General features: G+C 41.8%; 1 protein-coding gene across 5 annotated transcripts in view; it reads left to right on the top strand.

Annotated features, from left to right (window-relative positions):
- Nucleotides 1-286: 286 nt before the first annotated feature.
- The window catches only part of Nr2c2 (nuclear receptor subfamily 2 group C member 2), a 71,721-nt gene continuing 45,766 nt past the window's right edge, over nucleotides 287-26,241 (top strand). Inside the window, exons 1-2 of one of the 5 annotated variants that reach the window (XM_038317876.1) lie at nucleotides 287-424; nucleotides 12,202-12,285. Coding sequence is in view for 1 of the 5 variants with exons in the window: in XM_042054429.1 (XP_041910363.1) it covers nucleotides 12,226-12,285 (60 nt within the window). In the remaining 4 variants the exon portion in view is untranslated. Of the gene's footprint in view, nucleotides 425-1,112; nucleotides 1,501-12,201; nucleotides 12,286-26,241 lie in introns of those variants that run through there. The other 4 variants (XM_042054429.1, XM_038317877.1, XM_038317878.1 and 1 more) reach the window with 4 other exon arrangements.

The raw sequence follows: 26,241 nt of genomic DNA, 5'->3' as shown, positions 1-26,241 counted from the left end.
CCCGCGGCCCTCAGCTCCGGCGGCAGCCGCGGCGTTCCGGTGCACGCGCGCGCTCAGCCAATCGCGTGCTCGCCCGCCCCCCGCCGCCGCGGTGAGGCTGGCGCCGGGAAGAGGAAGAGGAACATTCGCCCTCCTCCTCCCAGCGCGCGGGCGGCGGCGGCAGCGGCACCGGGGTCACGAACTCTGACCTTTCACTGACAAAAACAATAACAAAGCGCGGTCCCTCCGCGACCCCGGCGGCGCCAGGGCCCGGCCCGCCGCCCCGCTCCGCACCGGCCCGCCGCGGCGTCCCGGCCGCCCGAGCCTCCCCCCCAGGCTCCTGCCCTCCGGCGCCCGCCCGGCTCCGCGTCTTGCCCTCCGTGCCGGGGGCGCCCGCCGCAGACACGGGACCTGCTCCGCGACTGTTGTGGCGCCAGAGCCTGAGGTAAGAGCAAGCCCGCGGGGCAGGGCCGCGGCGCGGCGCGGCGGAGGGCGGGCCTGCGCCGCCATGGAGGCCGCGGAGGCCGAACGCGGCCTTTTACCTTTGCCACGGGGCGGTAGCGGCGGCGGCGGCGGGCGCTTTGCATAGTGGGCCGGGCCGCGCCCTCCCCTCCCCTCTCTTCCACTCCTCTCCCCGCCCGCAGCGGAGCCCTGCGAGCCGCTGGCCTGACCGGGCCGGCCGCGCGCGCCGCGGGGGCGGAGGGGGGGAAATGTCCGCGGCCCCGCCTCACGCCTGGCCCTCCGCCAGCGCCGCCATCTTGTCCCCGCGGCGCCGGCCGGGCGGGTTCCCCTCGGCGCGCGCGCCTGGCCTGCCCTGCCGGCTTCTTCCTGTGCTTCCCCGCTTCTCACCCCGGCGCTCCCCGCCTGCCGTTGGCTGCCACCCTGGCCCAACCGCCGTTTTTTCCTGACTGGGAGGGTGGCGTGCAAGGGAGGGAGGCGTGGGCAGGGCGCGACCTCCTGAGTGACGGCCGGGCTGGCCAATCGCCCCCCGACGGGAGGGTCGCGGCCCGCGGCGCCGCCCCGGGGCTGTGCTGGTTGGTCCGGGCGGGAGAGGGAGGTCCCCGGGGGCCGTCGGTGAGGGGCGTGAGGCCGGGAGGGCCAGCCTCGCGGGGGAAGGCGGTGGGGGCTCGGGCCGGGGAGCCGATGACGCCTTTTGAACCTATGGCGCGGCCCGGAGGGAAGAGCTCGTCGGCACGCGGAGGCTCTTCTGGGTTCGCGCTGGCCTCCTGCTTCTGCACGGAGTCCCTCTCGCGGGCTCGGTTTCAGTCAGAGAAATCGGGACGTCAGATGCTTTGGCCAATCTGCGCCTCTCTCCTCAGCATTGTTTGAGGGCCTGTTCTCAGAAAATGGAGTCCAGGCTCCTCTTCGAGCCGCAAAGTCATTTGCAAATGGTGGTGTTAGCTGTTTTTTTCTTTTTATTGTGGTGCTGGGGCCGGCTCTACCATTGAGTAACATCCCTAGCTCTAAAATGGTGTTGTGGAAAAAATACGATATGGAACCGACCGGAGTGGAAAACTTGAGGTGATTCTCTTCCTCTTCGTTCCTTCAACACAGACGCACTTAGTTTTTGGCGCTGGGGATCCATCCGGATTTTCAGCTGGTCACGGAGCCATTCGCTCCCAGAGGGTTGGATGCTGGCGGGGAGGGGAGGTTGCCAAGGCTCAAAGGGTAGTCAATTCCACGGGAGAAACTGGATAATGTGCTGAAGGAGTCGAGAGGGCATTAGTTTAGCCTGGAGGACCGGGAAGGAGGCCTTCTCTGGGAATCGAGTTCAGGAAAAGAGCAGGGTTCCAGAGAGCGGGCTTGAACATGGGAAGGGAAGGCTTTGGACGTGAACGCCTGGCTTGGAGGGAGAGCCTCAGAAAAACCACTTTACTTCCAGATTTAAAGCCTTTGTCAGTTTTTTATGCCCCTTTGAAGCTGTCAGGTATCTGCTGAACTCCACTAATGCTCTAGCGCTAGGCCGGAGTACGAAGATGACTGAGCCATGAATCCCTAATATGTGCTCCTTAGTCCATACACGTGAATTCTTTTCTTTCCAACTTTGAATGCACACAAAGTAGACGTTAATCATAGTGATTAATAGCTCAGTTTACTAAGCTGTATGATTTGGGGCAAGTTACTTAACTGAGCCTCAGTATTCTTATCTGTACAATAATAGAACCCTCCCTCCAGGATTGAGGACTAAATGAGTTTATGTAAATAGTTTATAGTGCCTGGTGTATAGTATGTACTGAACATAAAACATTATGAAACAGTAGTTATCTGTTCAGGACATTGGCATGTGTAGGAAGGAGCAAAAGCACTGCATTGAAGCACTGGGTTTTGACTCCTGTTTTCCAATAGTTGTTTAGTATCCAATACAAAAGTTTATTTAGGAAACTTTGGACCCAGTAGTAATAACAAAAATATGGCGTGCTTTATAATTTGCAAGTTACAGTAGTGAGCCCTACTGATGCTTGTCGTGGTTTTCTTATCCTGGGGCCGCATAGTTCTCTGTGCTCTTGACACACACTCACCCACTATCTTCTTTGACAAGGTGGTTTACCGTCTATCTTCTGCAGGCCTTTCACCCTGATATCAGATGCCTGCCCCTCATATTCCTTCCCCAGCCCTAGTCATGCACATCTACGCCAGAGCATGCCTTTCTGGGGACATCCTTCTTGGTTCCCAATGCCGTTCTAGGACAGATTCTTTATATTGTGTTCTTTTCCTTTATAGCTTTTATCTCACTTTGCAATTACTCCCATATGTGATTGCTTGATTAATGTCTAGCATCACAAGTACAGTATTAGCTTTAGGCAGCCAGATTTATTTTGCAAATCATTATGCATCTAGTACTTAACAGAATGCCCGACACTTTTTGGCGAGTAAATTGTTAATTGATGATACTGCTGATAGCTAAGTGCTGCATGTTTAATTGGTGCCTTTTTAGGAATGGTTATTTGGCAGCTGGGATAGCACAAACAACAATAAAATGTCTGATCTACTTTGCAGGGAATTTGAATTGGACTTCAGTAGACATTCTTTTTACATTTTTATTTTTCCCAGAGATAAAATTGATTGATGACATGAAGTTATTTGAAACCTCATTTTAATTGTTTACCAAAGTGAAAAGCAAATTTTACAAACTATGTCAGGCTTCCATTGGAAAATTTGATATTTGATAACTAAGATATTTGTATATAATATAGTAGGAAGGGCTAGCTAGCATGCAAGAAGCCTCAAATTCCATTCCTAACACTGTATAAACCTGTTGTAGTGGTGCATTGGGGAGGTGGAGGCAGAATCAGAAGTTCAGTGGCATCCTTGGCTACACAGAGAGTTTGAGGCCAGCCTGGGCTATATAATAGATCCTGTCCCCCCCCCCAAAAAAAAAGGGTACAAATATTTGAAATAAAACAACAGTGCCTTTTTAAATAATATTAGCAGTCACAGTTTTAATTCTTTCTTTTGGATGTTTCAAGAAACTGTTTAAGTTACGCTGAGCAAACACTACCAAAAAAAGATATTGGTAGGCTGTCCCAAAGTGACTTGCAGCCCAGTTCATTCTACATTGTGAATTTTAAGCTTTTCCTGAATATTTATGAGGTGATAGAATATTCATGGAGTAAAGTGACCTCTTTTTTCCCTCCCAAAGCATGGTGACTTTTCCTTTTGGACTTTCTGTTTCCAAAAGCTGGAGATGTCAAAATCACAATGCGATTGATACTGTGATATCAGATATTTTGAGGATGCAGACCCTTGCTTCATGTACACGTGTGAGAAAGGTCTTAGTTTCTGATATAGCAAGAACAGCCCGTTTGAAGTTTAACCACTAAGGGGCATTTTAATAGGAGACACAGCTACCTAATATGCAGCTGCCATTTTCCCTCATTCACTCGGTATCTAACACCTTGTCAGTCTGTAGTCATTCATACCTTAATGAAGAGACCCAGCCAGGTGTGGTGGTGTCGCAGGACTGATTCCCACACATAAAAGGCAGAGGCAGGAGTATCTCTGAATTCTAGGCTAGCCTGCTCTGCATTAGTTCCAGGCCAGCTAGGGCTGCATAATGAGAGCTCTGTATTGAAGTTTGTGGTAGGGTCTATGTCTATAGTTTCTTCACTTAGAAGAGTAATTCTAGGAATTTTGAGGGTTTTTTGTTTTGTTTTGTTTTTGTTTTATGTTTAATTCTGTTGTTTTGAGATTGTTGTTGTACCTTGGCCCTTAGTGATCCTCCTGAGCTGCTGGGACTATAGGCAGGTCTTGTGTGGGGAAATTTTTAATGTTGTCTTCAAGGGGCCAAGTGACCTGATGTGGTAGAAGGAGTTTGGGCTGTGGCGTCCAGAAACTTGATAAGCAGCCTTTTTGAGGTTTATATATTTGTACACTGGGAGAAAGGGAGCCAGCACTAAGATGGGAGAGAGTTGGGTGAGGAGTTGCCCCGGTGAAGGCAGACAAGAAAGGTGAGCCTGTGGTGAGGAGCCGGCCTGTGTCTTGTTTGAGTGACTCCACATACGAGAATTATCTTTGGGTATTTGTCTTGGAGTTCTCCTAGGTGCCATTTGCTCCAGAGGTTGTTTTAAGCATCAGAGTGAAGACCAATATGGTTTCAATAAATATCAGCAGGGACCATCTGTGAAGGGGTAAGAAGTGAATGAGAGGAGTGGAGACAGTCTGGGCCATATAATTGAGTTCTAGGCCTGCAAACCTGTTTTGAAAAACAGAGTGGGAATTGGTGTTGAAGTTCTTTGAAACCAGCCTCATATCTGATATAAACTCCTTCCATTTTAGTGTCTTGCTTTATTGCTCATTTCCTATTTATTTATTTAGAGACTCTGGGCTGGTCTGAAACTCTCAGATCTACTTGCCTCTGCCTCACCAGTGCAGTGATCAAAGGCGTGTGTCATTATATCCCAGCTGACTTTTTTCTTCTCTGTGTGATCATCATCTGAAATTCATATTCCTGTTACACACGATAGGATTTTTTTTTTTCTGAGATGGGGTTTCTCAGTAGCTATGGAAGGAGTCCTGGAACTTGCTCAGCAGACCAGGGTGGCCTCAAACTCAGAGACCCGCCTGCCTCTGCCTCCCAAGTGCTGGGATTAAAGGCATGTGCCACCACCACCCGGCAGTATAGGATTTTTTTTAAAAAAAGAATTATGTATATAGTGTCCTGCCTGCACTTACGCCTGAAGGCCAGAAGTAAATGAAAATAAATAAAAGGGCTTGGGAGTGAATTTCAGTGGTAGAATTTGTACTTAGTGTTATGCCCAAGTTCCCTCAAGGCCAACAAGGAAAGAGCCTTTATTTTAATCAAGTTTGCAAACTCGGTCTCTCCGCATGTCCAATGTATTGGAATAACCCGAGAGCCCCGCGCTCAATTAGAATTGGTTTTTTTACAGTAGTAAAGGTGGGGGTGAGGGGTCTCCGAGGTTCAGGACCCCTGATTGGCTGATATTTGTCTAAGGTGTTCTGGTGAATGTGAGCTGGCAGGTGTCTCTACAGAGCTTGGAATGCCAGGCATTTCCTTTGAATGGTCTGCTCTTGGGTGGGGGTTGGGTTATTTTAGCTTGTGGTTCTTTCCTGCTACCAGGTATTGCTTCAGGGTAACCACGGAGACTCAGGCTTCTTATTTAATTTATTGAGGACCAGAGTTCTACTCTGGCAGGTGATAATGGTTGGAAATAAAGAATTTCCTTTAGGTGACCTGTCCACCATACTTAGCTTATCATGGCTGGCCCCCACACTTAGCATGTATGAAGACCTGAGTTCAGTCTCTAGCACCACAAATAAAAAGTAAGGTCTGATGGGCATGGTAGTTTACACCATTGATTCCACCAGAGAATCCACCAGAAGACAGGAGGATAACAGAGTTAGAGACAAGCCAGGACAAGATCTCAGTTACCATAAGGAATGTGTAAACACTGCTCATAAGAGCTCCAGACTAGAAACAAGCTGAAAACTCAAAAGCTGTAAATGAGTGGCTTGTAGTGATGAACAAGAGAAGTCAGACCTAACGTATATTACATATAGTTCAAAAGCAAGCAAAATTTTTCCTTGATAATAGATATTAGGAGAACAAAGGAAAAGTTAGTGACAACGGGGGAGGTGCATCAGAGACTTCAGGCTGCTGGTGCTTTTGTTTTCTGGTGTAGACTGTCATCACAATGTTTACAGCTTGAACACTTGTGTATTTGTATGTTGTAGTTCAGTAAATGTGTAGCTAAAATATTAAAAGTATGTTTGAATTCCTAAGAAATTGTGGTAGAGCTGGATCATAAATTCCTGATGGCAGTAATGAAGTATGTCACATTTAGGAATTGGTAGTTGTTTATATTTGTTATTAAATGTTCCAGCCTGTGAATTAAAGAGATTGGTTACTATTTCTGGTTTTCTTTCTTTTTCTTGGGAAGTTATTTTGAAGAGTGCTGTGATCTAGAGGCAGTAGTGTGAGTCAGAGAGAGATGAGATGGAAGCCTAGCACTTCATTAGCAGCTGGATCACTTTAAGTTTACTTTTGAGTTTGTTCTCCTGGCTTCCTTGTTTGAGCTTATATGTGCTGAAGATCAAAACATGCATAATTTGACACAAAATATGTTATACGTGCCCAGAAGTTTGTCCTGCTATTCCAGTTGTCTACCCAGACATACACTAACAGAAACAATTGGTGTCTCCATTATTACACTGGGGTCTTTGGTAGGATGAGGAAGCCAACCCACAGTGTGCAAATTTAGGAGCAGTCTTCACACAGAAATCTTTAGCAGTGCCCCAGTAGCATAGGAACAACAGGGCTCTGAGAGCTCTTGTTTTGCTCTCCCTTCTTTGTTCTACCCCATCCCCCCCACATGGATATCATTTCTCCTTTTACTTACTGGAAGAAACTAGTTTCCTTTGTATGGCCGTGGTGGGCAGGAAATCACATGACCCAGAGACTTAAGTGATTTTGAGTCTTAAAAATTATCAGGATTTTGATGTCTGGGTATTGATCTAAACTTGGCTTAAGAAGCACCTAAGCAACATGTTTTCTATTGAAGAACAGTTGTATTATACAGAACCTGGATTTTTCATGTCTTAATTTCAAATCCTGTTTTGATATAGTCTGTGATTTCCCGGATTTTTATTTTCTTATGAATATAAATAGGTTTCTAACAGAACATACTTAAACTATACTAAGAAATTCTAACCTGTAGTATCTTTCGTTTTCCTCTTTCTTTTTTCTTTCTTTTCTTTTTTTTTTTTTTTTTTTGTGAGACAGGTATTATGATCGGCTCTGTCTCTTTAAGAGACAAGCCACGCCCATCCCTCCCCCATCCGCTGAAGCAGGCAGATCTTCCTTCCTGCCTGTTCCCCTTTTCCTTCTCCCTCTCAAAGAGGCAGCTTCTACCTCTCCCCACTTCCCACTTCTCCCGCCCCAGGCCTTTCTTCATTTTCCTTTTCCCTCCCCCCTCCCTCCCCCTCCCTCTCTCCATCCCCCCTCTCCTCTTCTTCCCTTCTCCCTTCCCCTTCCATAACCCACTGAATAAATATCCAACCTCACTCTGCATGATGTGCCTATCCATGTCTCTGTCTCAGGCCCACTGCCCGGGACCAGCTGCCTTTGGAGACCTGTGGTGTGGTCTCATGGTGTGTCTATCCGCCTGTCACTCTTTGTGGGACTGGCTGCCCCATGGAGGTCTCTCACCCACCACGCGATTCCCTGCCTGGGACTGGGGCCCACTGCCTGCCCCCACTCGGGGACTGCTACTGTAGCCGCTGGGGATCCTGCAGCATTTTTATTTAATCCATTTCTTTCTATGTAACTTTGGCTGACTTGGAATACACTATGTAGATCAGGATGGTCAATTCACAGGCATTCACTTGCCTCTACCTCCTAAATGCTGGGATTAAAGGTATATGCCATCTCAACCAGCCTGCCTACCTGCCCATCTTCCCTTCCCTTTGTATCTTTCTTTTTTTAAATATTTGTTTGTTTATTAATTATACAGTGTTCTGCCTGCATGTATCCCTGCAGTCCAGAAGAGGGCACCAGATCTCATTATAGATGGTTGTGAGCCAGCATGTGGTTGCTGGGAATTGAACTCAAGACCTCTGGAAGAACAGCCAGTGCTCTTTAACAGCTGAGCCATCTTTTCAGCCACCCCCTTGTGTCTTTCAGATGTTCATTAGATATTTTTTTAGTTAGGGTCTTACAACGTTATGATTGCTGATCTTGAAGCCACTATGTATGTAGATCAAGCTAGCTTCAGACTTAAGAGATCTACCTGCCTCTGCCTCCTGGGTATTAGGTTCAAAGGCGGGCACACTATGCCTGGCCCTGATTTGTTTTTAATTATTTGAGATTATACCCTAATTCAGCCCTTTCATTTTGCCCAACTTGCAGTTTAACAGTGTGAATTACAGTTGCCTCTTGACTTTTGTATAATGTACTTATAGTTCAGTCTCAGGTAGATCTTGTTTCACAGCTTTAGTTTCTGCTGACAGATTTTTTTTTTTGAGAAGGTAAAAGTAGCACCTTCAAACAAATAGTAGCTGCAACATACTGAGAGTTCTAGGCCCAATATAAACATTTTACCTAGTCTTGACAGTCTGATGTGGTTAGTATTAGATCAGCTTAGTGTTTGAGCTTCAGAACCCAGGGGAGACTTGCTTAGGACAGTAGGCACTTTGACTGTTGTGAAGTTCTGCATCAGGTATGCAGTACATAAGCATGAGTGATCTGAATCTCTTGTTCATGGAAGGAAAGATAGGATCCTAGACTCCTGTTACTAAAGGCAGTTTTTGTGTTTCTGAGTGGTATAGCTACACTTTCTGGCCACTGAGAGAGACCAGGTGTTCTCCATCAAGAGCCTGGTTCACTGTGTTAGGGTCATCAGTAAGCCTGCTTAACTGAAGACAGGGTTTCATCAGCTGTCAGTCTTTTGTGAGTCTGGAAGAGTTTGTGTTCTATTACCCTGTGGTCTGCACCAGTTTTTACTTATTGTGCCCTGCTGTCAATCATGTGCTGTCCTGGATAAACTCATTGGTTTAAATTAAATTTAAGGATCTACCTTCATTTCGTACTGTTGTGGATACCTCACTGGCCCCTGTCTGTAATTTTATGTCACCTCTACCCTGCTATCATAAAAGAATTTCTTTCGTTGAGGATCAGATATGATCATGTTAAAACTATTGATGGTTCCCCCAGCATCCACAGTGTCAGCCTCTGACCTCTCACATAGTTTTTGGCATGTTGTTTGCTGTCCCTCAAATACCCTATTCTATGTCAGACCTTCTAGTTTCTTAAGAACAAAACTGTCTGCTTAGAATATTCTCCACTTTCCCTTTCTTTGATAAATTTCTACTTTTCAACTCCTAGCTTAAATATATCTTTAAGATTTTTAATTTTGTATTTGTGCAGAGAAGGAGAGCATGCACATAGAGGACAACTTGAGGGAGTTGTTTCTTTCCTTTTACCATGTAGATCCTGGGAATTAACTCAGGTTGTCAGGCTCGAGGGCAAGGCTGCTTTTACTCACTGAGGCCTCTCAGTTATCCATTTTTTAAGATTTTCATGTTAGTTCCTCCAGCAGAAGGAGTTACTTCTTTCTTGGGACACTAACCATAGCCTTTAAATTGTATCAGATTCATCAAGGACTCCCTTATTTTGTTAATTCTCAACCTTCAGCTCATTGTCTGGTCATAGCAATTACTTAATAAGGGTTGTTGGGACTAGGAACTTTACATGTTTTTTCTTGCGGTGCTGTGTCTTTATGACTTTTCTGACAATTAGTTGGATTTTCTTCTAGCAGCATATCTCTGGGTACAGTCTGAGATTAGCTAGCAATCTTTACGTTTCTCTATCACCAGAACTAGCTGTGTTCTGTCCACAGTGCATATTAATACAACAACAGCTGTTGGTTACTATTGGTCTTGCTAAGCTTACCTCCAGAAGCCAAGAAGGCTTTCCTTAAAAGCTGTTTCTCTTTGCGGTGATTGGGATCAAACCCAGGGCCTTGGGCATGCTAAGCAGGCTCTCTATTGCTGAACCACACCTTGAGGTCTCCCAGGTCCTAAAAGCCTGCCTCTGTAATAATAGATTTTAGTTTTGGTGTTTTGTTGTTTCTAGATTTCAGTTATGAAGTTAGTGACTATAAGTATTCAGTTTACCACTGTTCTTTGAAGCTTGTCATTTTTGGAAGGGAGATGTCCTCTAATTGAAAACTGGTGGTCCATATTTTGCTCCAAAGACTCTGACCTTTCTCTTCCCATATGACTTTTGTCTGTGGGCTGTCCTGTGGTTGTATCATGGTGAGAGAATCTTGTCCACATTATCTTTATTTCAGGAGCACTGAGTTAAAAGCACCCCCACAGTCCTGCTTCCTGACATCACTTGATATTTTATTTTGCTTTCTTTTTGCATTGTTTTGTCCTACAAAACGAAGTTTCCATTTGTTTTGGTTTATGACAACATATTTTCTAACATGGTTAAATCAGAACCAGTTTTGACACGCCCCTCCCCCGGTCTGTTCCAGTTGGATGTAAGGCTCTCAGTTGGAATTGTGGTTGTCTGCAGTTTCTCTGCTCTTACTCTCACCATCTCTGCTTGTCTTTTCAGGAGGCATACATTCCTCCTCTTTCATTTTTATTTAGCAGTTGATGGCTGAAGTTGCTTGGGAGGTAGAAAACCAACATTGAGATCAAGAATTATGGGAATTCAAGAGATGGTCCAGGAAGTGGACAAGACCTGTAAAGGTGTGACGGTGAAATAATGGTGGAAATAAATAGAAAGGTAAATAGCCAGTAGTGGAATAGAGAGCCTGGCATTATATCCATACTCAGAAGGAAACTTGAGTTACGGTAGGCTTGGTGTTACAGTTCAGTAATGAAAAGAATACATTGTTCAGTGCATGGTGCTGGCAAATTGATGTCTGTGCCTCATTCATCAAACTCAACCAATGGGAAGATGGATCAAGAAGTTAAAAATTTAAGTTACAGCCGGGCGGTGGTGGCGCACGCCTTTAATCCCAGCACTCGGGAGGCAGAGGCAGGCGGATCTCTGAGTTCGAGGCCAGCCTGGTCTACAAGAGCTAGTTCCAGGACAGGCTCTAGAAACTACAGGGAAACCCTGTCTCGAAAAACCAAAAAAAAAAAAATTAAAAAAAAAAAAAATAAAAGCAGATATATTGTGCAGTAACACTTACGGTTTTTATGTGCAAAATTTTAACATAATTCTGCTAGAGCTTGTTTTCTTGTTCAACCTGGGACCTGCCTAGATGATAATGAATTGTCCCAAATAAACCTGGCTTCTATGTGGTTCTAAATTTATTGAAAAGTGTGTTTAGAGGATATTCAGGGAGCTGTCTAGTTTGTGACCAGAACAGATGAAGATTCTATTTGATCAGCAGTGACTGTGTTTAAGTGACTCTGACCTAGGAGGCTAGCAGGCTTTTTGATCTTTAGATGATCTTCCTCAAGTTTTGTAAATGATGGCATCAAATATACTTTTTCTAGTAGTGGAAAATTAGGAACTTAATTATTTATAATAATTTATATATCTGTAGCCAGGTGTAGTGGTGTACTCTTTTAATCCCAGCACTTGGGAGGCAGAGGCAGGTGTGGATCTCTTCGAGTTCAAGGGTAGCCTGGTCTACAGAGAGTTCCAGGCCAGCCAGAATTACACAGTGAGGACCTGTTTCAAATATATATTAATAAATTGATGGGCACTTTGTTCTTGTTAACATAGTCTTTGTCTCTCTTTGGTGATTATCATTTGTCTTTCAGCCTGTAAATGAAGTGTGTAAGCTGGGCATGGTTTTGCTTCTTGTATTGCCACTAGTAATAAAGGTTTAGTTGATAACACTCTAACAAGCTAGTACTCTATCTAAAGTTGACCTCACACTTTTCTCGAATAGCCACCTTTTTACTCAGTGTGCTGCGACCAAGAGCTATCCAAAGAGATACGTGTAGTTCCCACCTCTGAGAGGTAAACCCAGCAGTCAAAACCAAGATCTGATAGGTAAAGTCCCTCATTCCTCCATATTTATATCTGCCAAGAGAAATTTCCTAATTGAAATGTTTTTACAAATTTTGGTACACTGATTTTATGGCATATCCGGATATGCTTACCCTGTTGGCTTTGTCTCCTGCAGAAGGCATAGTCCTTGTAAGACAGTATCAAAGATGAATTTTGATGAGTGATAAGTTTCAAGTAGCCTGGTTTTCCACACCTGATAGAAGTTGCTGCATCTTTCCAAACAGGTTCTCTAATGATCTTGCTTCACCATGGCTACAAATATGGAGGGGCTGGTTCAGCACAGAGTGGGGACCCAGCAGGTGGCTGAGGTGAGTGACAGGGGCTAGCACAATAGCTGGCACCCTTGCTTTTGAAAGGGTAGAAATCAGTGTGCTCTGTGGTTTTCAAAATAGTACCGAGGAAGTCAGCATATAATTCATATCCAAAGAAGGATGCTGACACTAAATAAAAGTAAAATGGCAAGAGCAGATGTTGATAAGATTTTTCTGCATGGGCAGGGTGGCTATGTACAATAAGGCAACTTGAAAATTTACCTCAGCCCCAAGTCAACAGAATCTGGTTCTTATTATGCACTATTGTGTCTTAGTTTCTTATATACTTGTTACTGTGCAATGGTAGACCAGGTTATTTAACCAATTGCTACTGTCTGTAGTACTGAAATACGAGGGTACTCACCAGACCCACACCAGATAAGGAGTACCAGTAAGTATAACACTAGATGACTCTCCGGTGACCAACATTTATCAGACTTAGGTAAGTGGAGTGAGGAATTTTGTGGCAGATTCTAGGCAAGTTAACATGAGGTGAAACTTAGACAAAAAGTTGAGGCATGATACACCTTGGCATCTGTGGGTAACACGAGGTGTAGAAGGTGTAGTCAAGGTCAGCCCTTGAAAAGTGTCATTGCTCTGTTGTCACTTATAGCATACTTGAATATTTGGTAAACCAGGATCTATGTAAGGTTAACTCTGACGATAACCTTTTGAAGTTGGTACTGTTACTATTTACAATTTATAGATGAGAAATCAAGCCTCAAAAACGTGTTATTGGCCAAGAGCTTATTGTAGCAGAAGGAGAATCTGACCTAGGTCTTTGTACTTTTGTAAACCTCCCTGTTTTATATTACAACCAACCATGTACCCTTCAAAAAAAAGATTTGCATTTTTTAATTACATTTTTGAAGCAAAGACAAATATACCAAAGAATGGACATTCAAAGAAAAGACATGTTTGAATGGGTCTATGTGTGTTTTGCTTGAATGTATGTGCACCATGTGTGTACATACCTGCAGAGGTCAGAAGAGGGCATTGGATCCCTGGGAACTAAAGATGGTTGTGAGCTACCATGTGGGTGTTAAGAATTGAACCCCAGTTTACTGGAAGAGCAGCCAGTGCTTTTAGCCACTGAGCTATTTCTCTGACCTCTAGAAATATATATATATATATATATATATATATATATATATATATATATATATATTTAAATGAATTATTTGTATTTTATGTTCATTGGTGTTTTGCCTACATGTATGTCTACATGTGAGGGTGTCAGATCCCCTGGAACAGGAGTTACAGATAGTTGTGAGCTGCCAAGTGGGTGCTGGGGATTGAACCCAGGTCCTCTGGAAGAGCAGCCAGTGCTCTCTTAACTGCTAAGCCATTTCTCCAGCCCATAGAAATATATTTTAAAAGAAATAGCAGAACTGTGAAAATATTGAGGTTTAAATGTTTGTACTGGTTACTTTAATTTGTGATAGGAATAACTACTTTGATAATAATTGTTGGTTTTTCAAGTATTCAGGATCATTTTACATTTAATAAGGATTTCCTGTTGAGGCTGATTTGATATGTGTGTACATTGCCCTAAAAGGCCATCATGAATTCTTTAGGGGAAGAGATTAACATTAGTATCAACTCCATGGCTATATTCATGGATCTGTACATATATTCTAGCTAAAGTTTACTCCTAGGTACCACTCCTAGCCTCATAGACACTCTTTGATCTGTGGAGAAAGTCTAAATCTTAACAACCTTCATTGCTCTTTTACCATCAGGGCTTTTATCTTCATTGCAGAAAACTTAACTGTTTCTGTGTAAGGGAATGTTTTAAAATAGAGCTCTCCCAGCTCTGAAACAGCAGTCAGTACTGGTAAGGACATATCCTAAAAGGGAAGAAAGCAGTCATCCCACCAATGTCAGATATCTAAGTCTTGGATTGTCCAGCTTTTATGAATAAATTTGATTTCTCTGCCCTCTTAGGTACTAGACAAATAAGTTCTCATGTTCTTTCCAAAGAAGTACATATATATCATATGAATTTAGGCCAGCATTACTATAGACTTGCAGCACCAAACATAGTAAGTTTATGAACCTCACCCTGTCCTTACCCCTAAATTTGCTATCTTTATTTACCTTCTGCTTATAAAAAATGTCTTCATCCTGTTAGTTCTTAATTAATTTAGACAATATCTTTTTCTTTGAGATAAAATATACAGATCTTAAGAGTCTCATTGTAACCATTTTTATTGCTGTAAAATAGACACTAAGTTGCAAAGCAGAAGTCCAGCTCAGTGACTAAGTATTCATTTGGTGTATATACACTACCCATTTCTAGAACTTTGTCATTATTTATCCCAAGTAGAAACTCTGTTCCTGTTAAATACTTAAACTCCCCTCCCCCATTCCCCACTTATGTTCCTAATAACCACTGTTCTGTTTCTGTGAATTTGATTACTCTAGATAGCTCATATTAATAGAATTATGGAATTATCATTTTCTGTCTAACTTACTTGAGTGACCATAATGCCCATAAGATTGCTGTATGTTGTCACACGTCATGACTTCTTTCCTTTTTAGGGCCGAATAATATGGGGTTGAAGCTGTATACCATGTTTTGTTTGTTCATCCACTGATAGACATTTGGGTTTCTTTCTCTTTCACCTCTTTACTACTGGAGTGCGGCCTGCTTCCAGTTCTGTTTGGATAGATATCTAGGAGTGAAATTACTGGACCATGTGATGATTCTGTGCTTCAGATTTTAGAGACTACCTTTACTGTTTTCCATGCTGAACACACCTTTTTCATTTCCAACTGGACCATACAAGTATTACCTTCATGTCCTCGGTAGCTCTTGTTTTGTGTTTTGACAAATGCCATTCTAATAAATAATGGTATCTCACTGTGATTTTCATTTGTGCTTCCCTAACAATTAGTGACATCCAGCAACACTTCATGTGTTTATTGATCATATATATGTTGTCTTTGGATAAATAAATACCTATTCAGTCTCTTTTTTCATTAACTTTTTTGATTATTAAACTTACTGTATATTTCCTTTGCAAATATGACTCCTTTTCTGTGGCTTGCTTTTTTATTCTCTCAGTAGTATCCTTTAAAGATTTATTTTTGTGTATGGGTGTGTGACCCCAGAGGCTCTGGAGCTAGAGCTACAAGTGGTTGTGAACCACCTGAGTAATGCTCTGTTAAACTTTGTTCAATAATTTAGTACCCATCAACCCACCTTTTCCATTCTTATTTCTTTACCTATTCTTACCAAAAGTTTATTTTTGATGAATTCTAATTTTTTCATTTGATTCCTTGATTTTGGTATCATATCCAAGGGTTTATTGCAAAATCCAATGTCATGAAGGCTTTTCTATGATTTTAAGGCATGAACTTAGCAGCATTCTTTTTTGTTTTCTTTTTTCTTCTTTTTTAATTGATATTTATTGAGCTCTACATTTTTCTCTGCTCCACTCCCTAACTCTCCCCTCCCCCCTTCAACCCTCCCCCAAGGTCCCCAGGCTCCCAATTTACTCAGGAGATCTTATCTTTTTCTACTTTCTACTTCCCTTGTAGATTAGATCTATGTAAGTCTCTCTTAGTGTCCTCATTGTTGTCTAAATTCTCTGGGATTGTGGTGTGTAGGCTGGCTTAATTTGCTTTATGTTTAGGCAGCGTTCTTTTTGTATGTATTGTTCTTAACACAACTTTCTGAAAAATTGCCCTTTCCCATATTGAATGACTTGGCATCCTTGTCAAGAAACATTTGACTGACTTTGCTGTTCAAGTCTTGTATTCCACAGTAACCTGAACTTGACTTGATCTTTGTACTTACATTTATTTGCTTCTGTGTTGGTAAATTAGATTAACTTTGAGTTTTTCTTAAGTTTGGTATTAGTATTGGTAGCCTCATAATGAGATGAGAGGATGGTCCTTCGGTTTCTATCCTTTGGTAGTTTATATGAAATTGGAATTGGCACTCCTATAATACTCATAGAATTTGCCTGTAAAACTCTTGAAGTTTGCCGGGCGGTGGTGGCGCACGCCTTTAATCCCAGCACTCGGGAGGCAGAGGCAGGCGGATCTCTGTGAGTTCGAGGCCAGCCTGGTCTACAAGAGCTAGTTCCAGGACAGGCTCTAAAAAAAAAGCTGCAGAGAAACCCTGTCTCGAAAAACAAACAAACAAAAAAAAACTCTTGAAGTTTGGAAGGATTTTTTAAATTACCCTTTTAAAAAAGTAATTTTTTTGTTCTACTTAAGCTTTAAGATTTACCAGCACATGTATATGATAAATAATGCTTATACCCATTATTCCACCCTCCTTATCCCTGTGCTAGATAGTTTTTATGTCAACTTGATTAAAAAAACAACAACAACAACAACAACAAAAAGAGTTATTTTGGAAGCAAGAACCTCGGTTGCGAAAATGCCCCTACCAGATTGGCCTGTGGTCAAGCCTGTGGGGCATTTTCTTGATGATTATGTGAAGGAACCTAGATTACTGTGGGGTACCAACCCTGGATAGGTGATCCTGGGTGCTATAAGGAAACAGGCTGAGCAAGCCAGTAAGAGGTTCCTTCATAGCCTCTACTTTAGTTCCTGCCTTCAATTCCTACCCTGACTTCCCTCAGTGATGGACTATTACCTAGAAGTGTAAGATAAAATAAACCCTGTCTTCCCCAGTTTGATTTTGGTTAGGGTACTTATCACAGACATAGAAACCTTAATGAGACATTACCCTCTTCCTCTAGAGCCACTATGTGGTCGTGGTGTGACAGATCTTTTGGCACTTGGGTAACTTATCAGTGGCTACATTACTGAAAACAGTGACTTCCACCCCATCCCCTGCCAGTATCTCTCTGGGCGAAGGGCCAGGCACACATGAATCCCTCTTCTTACCCTTTTCCTGTACAGGTAACTACAGCTGCTATGAGTTTATAAGTACAAAGTCAATCTTAGAAGACAATTTTCCACAGCTTTCTTCCACTCTCTGCCTCTTCCTCAGTGTAATAACCCTGAGCCTTGAAAGGAGCAATATAGATGTTCTCTTGAGGATGGAGCACTCAACAGTCACTCATTCTTAGCATCTTGACCAGCCATAGGTCTGCATTAATTATTGTTCACTATAGAAACAAATTTGACCAAGCCAGTCACAATCTATAAATATAGACCTAAATATTTAGGATGCAGTTTGAGTCCTAAATTGTTTTTCAAAATGTTTGTCATTTTATATTCCTGTCAGCAGTGTAGGAGACTTTGAGTTGTTGCAAACTCTTGTTATGGTCAATATTTGCAATCTGAGGCTTTGTGACAGATGTGTAGTAGCAAATGTGTACCACCTGCTTCTGACAATTGATGTTGAGCATCTTTTCTTGTGATTTCTTGCCATCATATATTATCTTTGATGATGTGTTTGTTCTTTTGCCCATTTTTTGAGTTGCTCTCTTACTGCGTTTTAAGAGATTTTTTTTTTCTTGTTGTTACTGGTTTTTTTGTCTGTTGATTGGTTTGTTTTTGAGACAGGGTTCGGTATGTAGCCCTGACTAGCCTCAAACTTAAGATCTACCCTCCTCTACCTCCTGGGTCTGGTATTAAAGCATAATGCGTACATAGCCTGGATTTTATGTGTTCTTCATCAAAAAATAAAATTTGGAGATACCTTCTCTTAATCTTTCCTTGTGTGTGTGCTTGTGCCCGAGAATATGTATGTACACTTGCTGCAGCACAAGGACAACCCATAAGAGTCAGTTCTCTCCACCAGGTAGGTCTTGGTGTGTGAACTCAGGTTGTCTGTTTTGGCAGCAAGCACCTTTACCTGCTGATCATTATTCCAGCCGTCTGATCTTTTAATTTTCTTGACAAATATTTTAAAGAACAAAAGATTTCTATTTTAATAACACTTAATTTATTGATTTATTTTTTATACTTTTGATTTATATCTAATAGTTTTATTTAACCCAAGCTCACAAGTTTTATAGTTCTAGAGTTTACATTAGTGATCTTTACATTTTAACCTTAGTTAAAATACAATCAGCATCTGATGTATCTGGGATCACTTCTTTAATATTTTAGCTTGGTGTGTTAACTTGTAGCCTTCCCTATACACATGGATGCACATATAATTTAAGTGTTCTATCACTGAATTACACCTCAAGCCCCCCCAAAACAAAGTTTTTAAGTTTAACATAAGCATATGCTCCATTGATCATTAGGATCAATCAGTTAACTTGATGTTGGATTTAGTGGCCTCAAATGCAGACATACTGGTTCTTCTTGCTGGGCTGTAATGTTGCATAGGTTGGATCTGTATTTGTTCACTCCATTGTGATACATATTTAAGTTGTTTTTAATTTTTTCAGATGTTTGTGGTGCTTTAAAGAACATCTTTGTATGTTTCAGTGGATTCACATGTGGGAGTATTTCTATAGACTAAAAATAAAATTATTAAATCAAGAGCTTTGGGAGTCAAGTTGTTGGGTCTTCCAAGCTTTTATTCTTAATGATTTTTTAAAAATAATTACATAGCTTTATATTCAAGAAGTAGATAGAAGTTAGCTCAGATTTAGTATGTAATTCATTGAATATGAATTGTGATTCATTTCATTTCCTTCAAATCTAGTGCCTTCTTTATATATTGGCATTTTTTTACATACTTTTATTATTCCAAAATGATATTAATAGAAATAGTTATTTGTGTCCTAATGATATATTGTAACTATATTCAGGAGAAATAAAAAGAAAACAATCAATTTCAGTGCATGTTTCACGTTAGTGCTCAGGCCTAATTACCATGGCTGATAGGATGAGAGATCAACTGGTTGTACATCTTTAAATAAGCTGTGACTTAAGAGCAATAAACAAATGAAATACATACTGTGAATCTATGATAAAACTGATGTTAGAAAAAGTAAGACTATAGTAGAGATATAAGAGAGGAGTTGACTAATGGGCTTGTTTCTCAGAAGGGAGTAAATGAGGAAACCTGGCATCCTTGCATGAGAGTTATAGCTTATGTAGAAATTTGCCAAAATAATACCTGTGCTGTGTCTTGACACAAAGAAATGCTGCTCTTTCGTGGAGAATACCAGTTGTCTTGAATTTTCACTGCATTTGAGGTCTATGTTTATTCCTTTAAAAAGATTTGGGCAAGTGTACCCCTTTACTTGTCATTAGAAATAGTGAACTAGAAAATAAAACCATTTTGTTGACAAAAATATCAGAAATGGAGCATTTGCTGCTGAATGAAGATATCTTCCTTGGTCCTGGGTGAGCAGTGAACTTGATTTCTTCCAAGAAATAAGTACATGAATGCTGTACATTTTAAAATACATCACACTTTGTACTTGATTTAATCCTTTGAATGAAGTAAGGAGGCATTAAGCTCAGTATTACAAGTAAGCAGAGACTTAGAATAATCAAAGAATAGGCCTAAAGATAGGAGTCATGATACTTAGTTTGGATAGTTTCGGTAAAAACTAAGCTGCTTACCAGGATAGTTCTGTACAGCTTTGTAGGTGAAGAAACAGCCTAGTTTTTAAACATCTTCAGTAGCAATTCTTTAATAGTCAAGAGGACTATTATATACTTATATATTAAATACTTCTATACCTTAATAATAATAGTTTTCTTGTTCCCTCGATGGGCTGGGCTACAAGATAAGCTCTTTTAAAAAAAAAAATAAGGAAAATATGAACAATGCCTATTTAGATTTGTTAAAAATAAGATCATTTGTAGTACCAAACTTTAGCAATATCTGGTTTTGGAGGGTAAACTTCATTAGAAGTTTTTTAATTAGAAGAACATCAGAGATGATGGGCAGTGGTGGCGCACACTTTAATTCCAGCACCTGGGATGCAGAGGCAGGCAGATCTCTGTGAGTTTGAGATCAGCCTGATCTACAAGAGCTAGTTCCAGAACATCTAGGACTGCTGCACAGAGAAACCCTGTCTTGAAAAACAAAACAGAGAGGGGGGGGGGGAGGGAGGATGGCTGCCGCCTGTATCTCCTTACGTACCTCCTCCACCCCAGCTACACTTGCAGTATTCCTCTGTGTGTTTATTATCTTTAGGCCTAGCCCTTTATCACATAAAAAGTAAGCTTTAGGAAGACCAAAACTTTTGTTACATTTGCTGTTGTGTTCCCTGAGTCCTATACGTTTGTTTGGAGTATAGTGAGCACTTAAAATTTTGCTTATTGGGTTAGGCATAATAGTGTACTTCCAGCTCTTGGGAGGCAGGTGTATCTCTGTAAGTTTGAGGCCATTTTAATCTACATAGTTCCAGGCTAGCTAGCCAGGGCTGTGTAGTGAGACCTGTCTCCAAAAGTAAAATAGAATCTGCTTATTGGATGAATAAATTCTTTTTGGCCTTTTTTTCATATCCATTTATCCAGTTTAACCACAGTGCACATGCTACTTTGTGCTTTCATAATGTTATTTTACAGAATATTCTATTTGCAAGTTGCTACATAGCCTGCATGAATATAATTTTTCATAACTGTACTACTTTATGAGAGAAAATAGTATAACTTACCAACCCATTACCTAGTGTGGGACATAGAAGTTACTCTAACCTTTCTCTGTTACAAATTAACACCAATACATGTATCCATCCTATTAGTCAAGGCGTTTAATAGCAAGTAATGGAAACCACACTCATTGAGTGTGTGGAGTTGGATGGATGGATGGAAAGATTGAGAAGTGTTGCATAAAACTAGGCAGAGTTACACTAGAGAGCCAGTCTAATGGCCTGAGTATCTGATGGACTGCCGCTTTCCTTGGAACTACAAGTATCTGGCATTTTTCTGCTTCTGCAGCTGGTGGTGGACTCTTCCCCACCAGACCTGATGAGGAGTCCCTTTTTATTTCTTAGAAAGGTAATTCGGGATAAAGCCGTTTGTGTATAGTCAGTCCTATCAGTAGAATCATGAAGTCAGAGCACGAAGAGATTTTTGTGCAGAGCTCTCTCTGGTCCTCAGAAGTTTGGTTCTGGAGCCTTTGGCTTCTCCTCATCCTTCTTTCCTTTCACAGGCTCTTAGTGGATATAGTCAGTGAATTCTTAGAGCTCTTAGTTGTTAATGGAGGGACTTTTCGGTTTACTGTCTCTAAAAGGAGGCTTCATCTTCCCGAAATGTTCTTTTGGATTGTAGTACCTGAATTCTAGAATCTAAGAAATGTATGGGTATTTAACTTACATTGTTTTAAATCATTGCACATATAAAAATCTGAAGTGGAAAAAGAAAAAAAATGGATACAGTCCTATGTATCACCCATTCTGGCCCTAGAATCCATTGTGTAGCCAATGGCACCATTGAACTTCTGATGCCCTTGCCTCTGTAAGTGCTGGGACCACATGCTAGCCTTTGTTATGGAGTGCTAACTAACCTAGGGCATCCTAAATGCTAGGCAAGCACTCTCTGCACTGATCTACTTCCCTAGTCCAACTTGAACTTGTACTGGTTGTTGAAAGTGCTGTGTGCCTGTATCAAACAGAAGAGTACCCTCCGGCTTAATAGCAGCTATTCTTGTCTCAAAACCAGAGAATCTGTGTTAGTATTTGCAAAACCACACCTCTAAACTCATTGGTATCTCAGGAGCTCTTTCCTCAGTGGCCTTTAGAAGAGTTGGCTGAAACTTGAAGCCATCCTTTGTACCTCTGGTATCCTTCATGCACTGACACATTTGTTGCCATCTTTCTACCCAGACTTTAGACTGGGACCCCAGCTCTGTCCTATGTTTGTGAGCTGGACATGTGTTGAGTGAATGTAGGTAAACAAGGTCATTCTGTCGTTCTTGGAGTGGTTTTGTATGTAGTGCAGACCATACGTTGTTGCCTGTGCCTTGAAGATTCCATATCTGTAGAAGTATTAGCTTTAGCATAGTGAAGATAAAGATAAACATCTGTGTTCCCCAAATCTCTCTGTACCATATAGTTCAAAATTGTTTCTAGTTGTTTGGATTCTGCAAGCTCACTAAAAGAAGGTGATCTGTAAAGGGAAGAGTGGTGGGAGAGGATTTAACAAAGCCACAGAGGTCTAGGTAAAGGGAAAACTTGGTAAAGTAGCATACATCTTCCCTAGAAGCAGGTCATCATGGTAGTAAACAGACTGCTTTAGTAGCTAGCAGAACAGCAGGAACACTTCAATTTTAATTCCTTGGTTATAGGGAATGATACTACTGTACTTGACCTTCAGCAAAGCAGGGTCACAGAAAGGGCATCTTTAAACAGCCCTGTCTGAATGGTAGATAAAATCTACACTGCAGAGTTTGAAGACACAGGTCTATGGACTCTCTTCATCAACTCTTGGCTGATTTGGTTGCTGTTTGGCTTGGGAAGTTGCTGAAGGGAAAAATATATATAAATAAAGCTTCTGGGAATAATTGGCTGTTGTTGGGGTTGGGGTGGGATAGAAGGAAGCAAACCCATAGAATACTACAAGAAATCTTTTCTACTTCTCCAGCCCTATCCCAGGGCCCCTAAGCACTGTATTTCAGAAGAAGCATGTTTCTGAAGCTGTTAGTAAAACTGCACAGTATTTAAAATTCAGTTGTGTATTTGGAGGAATTCATATCTATTGTTATGCTAAACTACTAGCAGACATTTCTTTTTTCTTTTTAGGGACTAGTATGGGAGTGTTGTGAGTACATTGTTTTTTTGACTGGTTAATCTGCCTGTGAAGATCTGTTTTTAAATATCTTGCTCATTTACATAATTAAGAATAGTTGCTCTCCCCCTCCCCACCACCCAGTGTGTATTTGTTTTGAGATAAGGTCTCCTTTGGAGCCCAGGCTGACTCATGATCCTTCTGCCTTACATACAGATTTTGTGTGCGTGCTTGCGCACGTGCATCTATATTGTTTAAATTTGAACTTTAAGAGCTGAACTTACAGGTCATCAAGAGAGCCTAGCTCACCAGCCAGCCTAATAACCCTTCCAGTCTTTCGTTTTACACAAGGAATTGTCCTGGTTAGTTTTTGTCAGCTTGAGAAGGAACCATAGTTGAGAAAATGCCTCTATGAAAATGGCCTGTAGGCAAGCCTGTGGGGCGTGTTTTTGGTTAATGATTAATATGGGTGGACCCATCCCATTGTGGGTGGTACCACCCCTTAGGAGTGTATAAAAACACAGTTGAGCAGCCTTTAATCCCAGCCCTCAGGAGGCAGAGGCAGGTGGGTCTAAGAGCTAGATCCAGGATAGGCTCCAAAGCTACAGAGAAACCCTGTCTGGAAAAACTAAAACAAATAAACAAACAAATAAAATTTAACAAAAGAAACCACAGACACACACACACACACACACACACACACACACACACAACTGAGCAAGCCTTGAGAAACTAGCCAGTAAGCAGCATTCCTCTGTGGCCTTTGCTTCAGTTTTCCTGCTTCCAAGTTCCTCCTCTGACTTCCCTGGTTGATGTGAGGTGAAACAAATCATTTCTTCTCTGAGTTGCTTTAGTCATGGTGTTTATCACACCAATAGAAACCCCAAACAAACAGGGATAGATTCTAAAGACCAGGAACAACATATCAGTTCCCCTCTGAAACCTGCTGCACAGATGATGCAAAAGAGGGGTCACTACCCAGTGACCCTCCAGTGACCCTTTGCCATACTAACTTTGATGGTCATTTGAAACAGATAACAAAGGAGAATATGGTTCATTTCAGTCTAGGCTCCTTGCAGCCCTTCCCCTTTTAGGCATTTGCATTGTTGATTATTTTGCCCAGCAGTTACGAATTCAGAAGTTTCTTGTTGAGATTTCAGCATGCTAGGTCTGTTTGCTGGTTTTCTATACTGTGTTTGAACTGTTTTTTCCCATGGAAATGTTGCAACCTAAATCCAGAACAAATTGTTTATTTAGAAGTCTTGTTACCTGCACATTGACTCCATGTTTTGCAGATATTCCTCAACCTAAATGTTTGTTTTTTCAGCAGATGACTGTGTGGGAGGCAGTGCTGTTCAGCGGTAGGAAGTCTGAATTACATTTAGGAGAATCTATCCATGTCCTTGGTTTATGTTATAAACTTGAAGACAGGCACTTAGCTGTACTTACGGGATGTCTAATTAGCAGACCGAAGAACTAGGCAAAGTTCCAGGATTAAGTTTGCAAAGCACAAAGACATTGTATTTTTTCTCTAAGATAGTGTTGTTCATTCACTAAGCATTCACTGTGTGCCTAGAGGAGAAATAGTCATGTATTTCTGTTCTTAGGTCCTTGAACAGATCGAGTGCCCTGTAATGAGTGCCAAGATCCAGGACTTTGGAGCCTACAGGAGTCATTCAGGCCACAGGAACAGGGTTTTAGTTAGACTCTAGAAACAGTAAAGGTGACCCCTGTGTCAGAAAGGCACGTGTAATTTTAGAAAGAAGTGAAGTTCAACTACTGCCTTCACCCTTTCAGTCTGAGCTGATAAGGTCTTTGTCCAAATGCACCTTCATAACCTAGTCTGCACAGTTTTATAGGATTCTTGATTTATTTGTTTTGCAATACAGTGCTGTCTCCTCCTCCTCCTTCTTCTCCTTTTCCTTCTCCTCCACCTCCTTCTCCTTTTCCTTCTTCTCCTCCTCCTCTTTCCTTCCCCCCTCCCCCCATTGTGTTTATCTGTGTATCCCTGGCTGTCCTGTAACTTACTCTGTAGACCAGGCTGGCCTTGAACTCAAAAGATCCACCTGCCACTGGCTCTCAAAGGCTGGGATTAAAGGTATGCACCACCATCCAGCTCAGGTCTTATGTAGCCCAAATTTCTCTCCCTAACCATAGCCTCCTTGGTGCTGGGGCTATAGGAGTGTCACCACACCCAAATAAGTATTGCTTGGAACCCAGGACCTTTTCATATTATAGACAAGGCTCTACCATTGATTGAATCACATTCTCAACTCCTAGAGTTCTTTGTACTAGCAATTTTCTCAGGGTATAACGGACACATACACCTGCATGTCGCCTGGAAGTTGTACTTGACAAGTGTTTCTGTCCTCTGCAAGTTAAGAAGTTGAAGAGGTAAAGTTAGCCAGGGCTGTGGCAAAAACTGTTAGCTGGCACTGATATGGCACACAGGGAAAGATAAAAAGCAAAGGCTTAGACTATATGGAAGTATATTTAGTGTTTTTATATTTCGTTTATCAGGCTGACCTTTTATCACTGTGCTGAATGGATCTCAATATACATATGGATCTCCAGGTCTATTTATAATGCTAGTCTCTAAATTCAGATGCCTACAAGCATTTCTTAGAGGTCCTGTTATGACACCACTTAGCCTTCAAGAGTAAGACCATTTTTTATGCTGCTTCTGACAACATTGTGATGTGTGACCTTAGTTGTCAATTTAACTAGGACTGAGAAATGGAAGATCAGTAAAAAGTACACCCTGTTGTATTTGCAGAAGCATTTCATGAGACAGATATATGAAGACATTGTGTTGTCAAATGGATCCATCCCTTGATGGAGTTATAATGTGATGACATTAGTGGGAAGTGGTAAAATGGAGGTTGTGGTTAGATCTCTAAGGCTTTAGGAATCTCAGACTACTAGCCTATCACTTCCAGAATTGAGTATGCATACACTGACATCCAAGGATGCTTGAAGCTATTCACTCAACCTAAATTAATACTGCGCCCACTGCCAGTATAATCCCTTGTTGTATGAGGTTGCTTATTTGTTCCTGGCTGCTCAGAACTGAAATAATTACACAGAAACCATATTATTTGCAATACTGTTTGGCCAGTAGCTTAAGTGTATTTCTGGTTAACTCATATCTTAAATTAACCCATCTCCATTAATCTGTGTATTGCCACAAGGCTGTGGTTTACCAGCGTCTGTCTCTGGCGGGACTACGTGGCTTCTCCCTGACTCTGCCTTCTTCCAGCATTCAATTTAGTTTTCCCCACCTACCTCTATTCTGCCCTGCACAGGCCTAAGATAGTTTATTAACCAATGATATTCACAGCATACAGAGGGGAATCCCACATCAGTCCCTCACCCAATCCA

This window comes from Arvicola amphibius, chromosome 2, assembly GCF_903992535.2.
Source record: "Arvicola amphibius chromosome 2, mArvAmp1.2, whole genome shotgun sequence".
In the NCBI taxonomy this organism is placed as follows: domain Eukaryota; kingdom Metazoa; phylum Chordata; class Mammalia; order Rodentia; family Cricetidae; genus Arvicola; species Arvicola amphibius.
The sequence above is the reverse complement of the archived record's forward strand: the minus strand, read 5'-3'. Positions and strand labels throughout refer to the sequence as shown.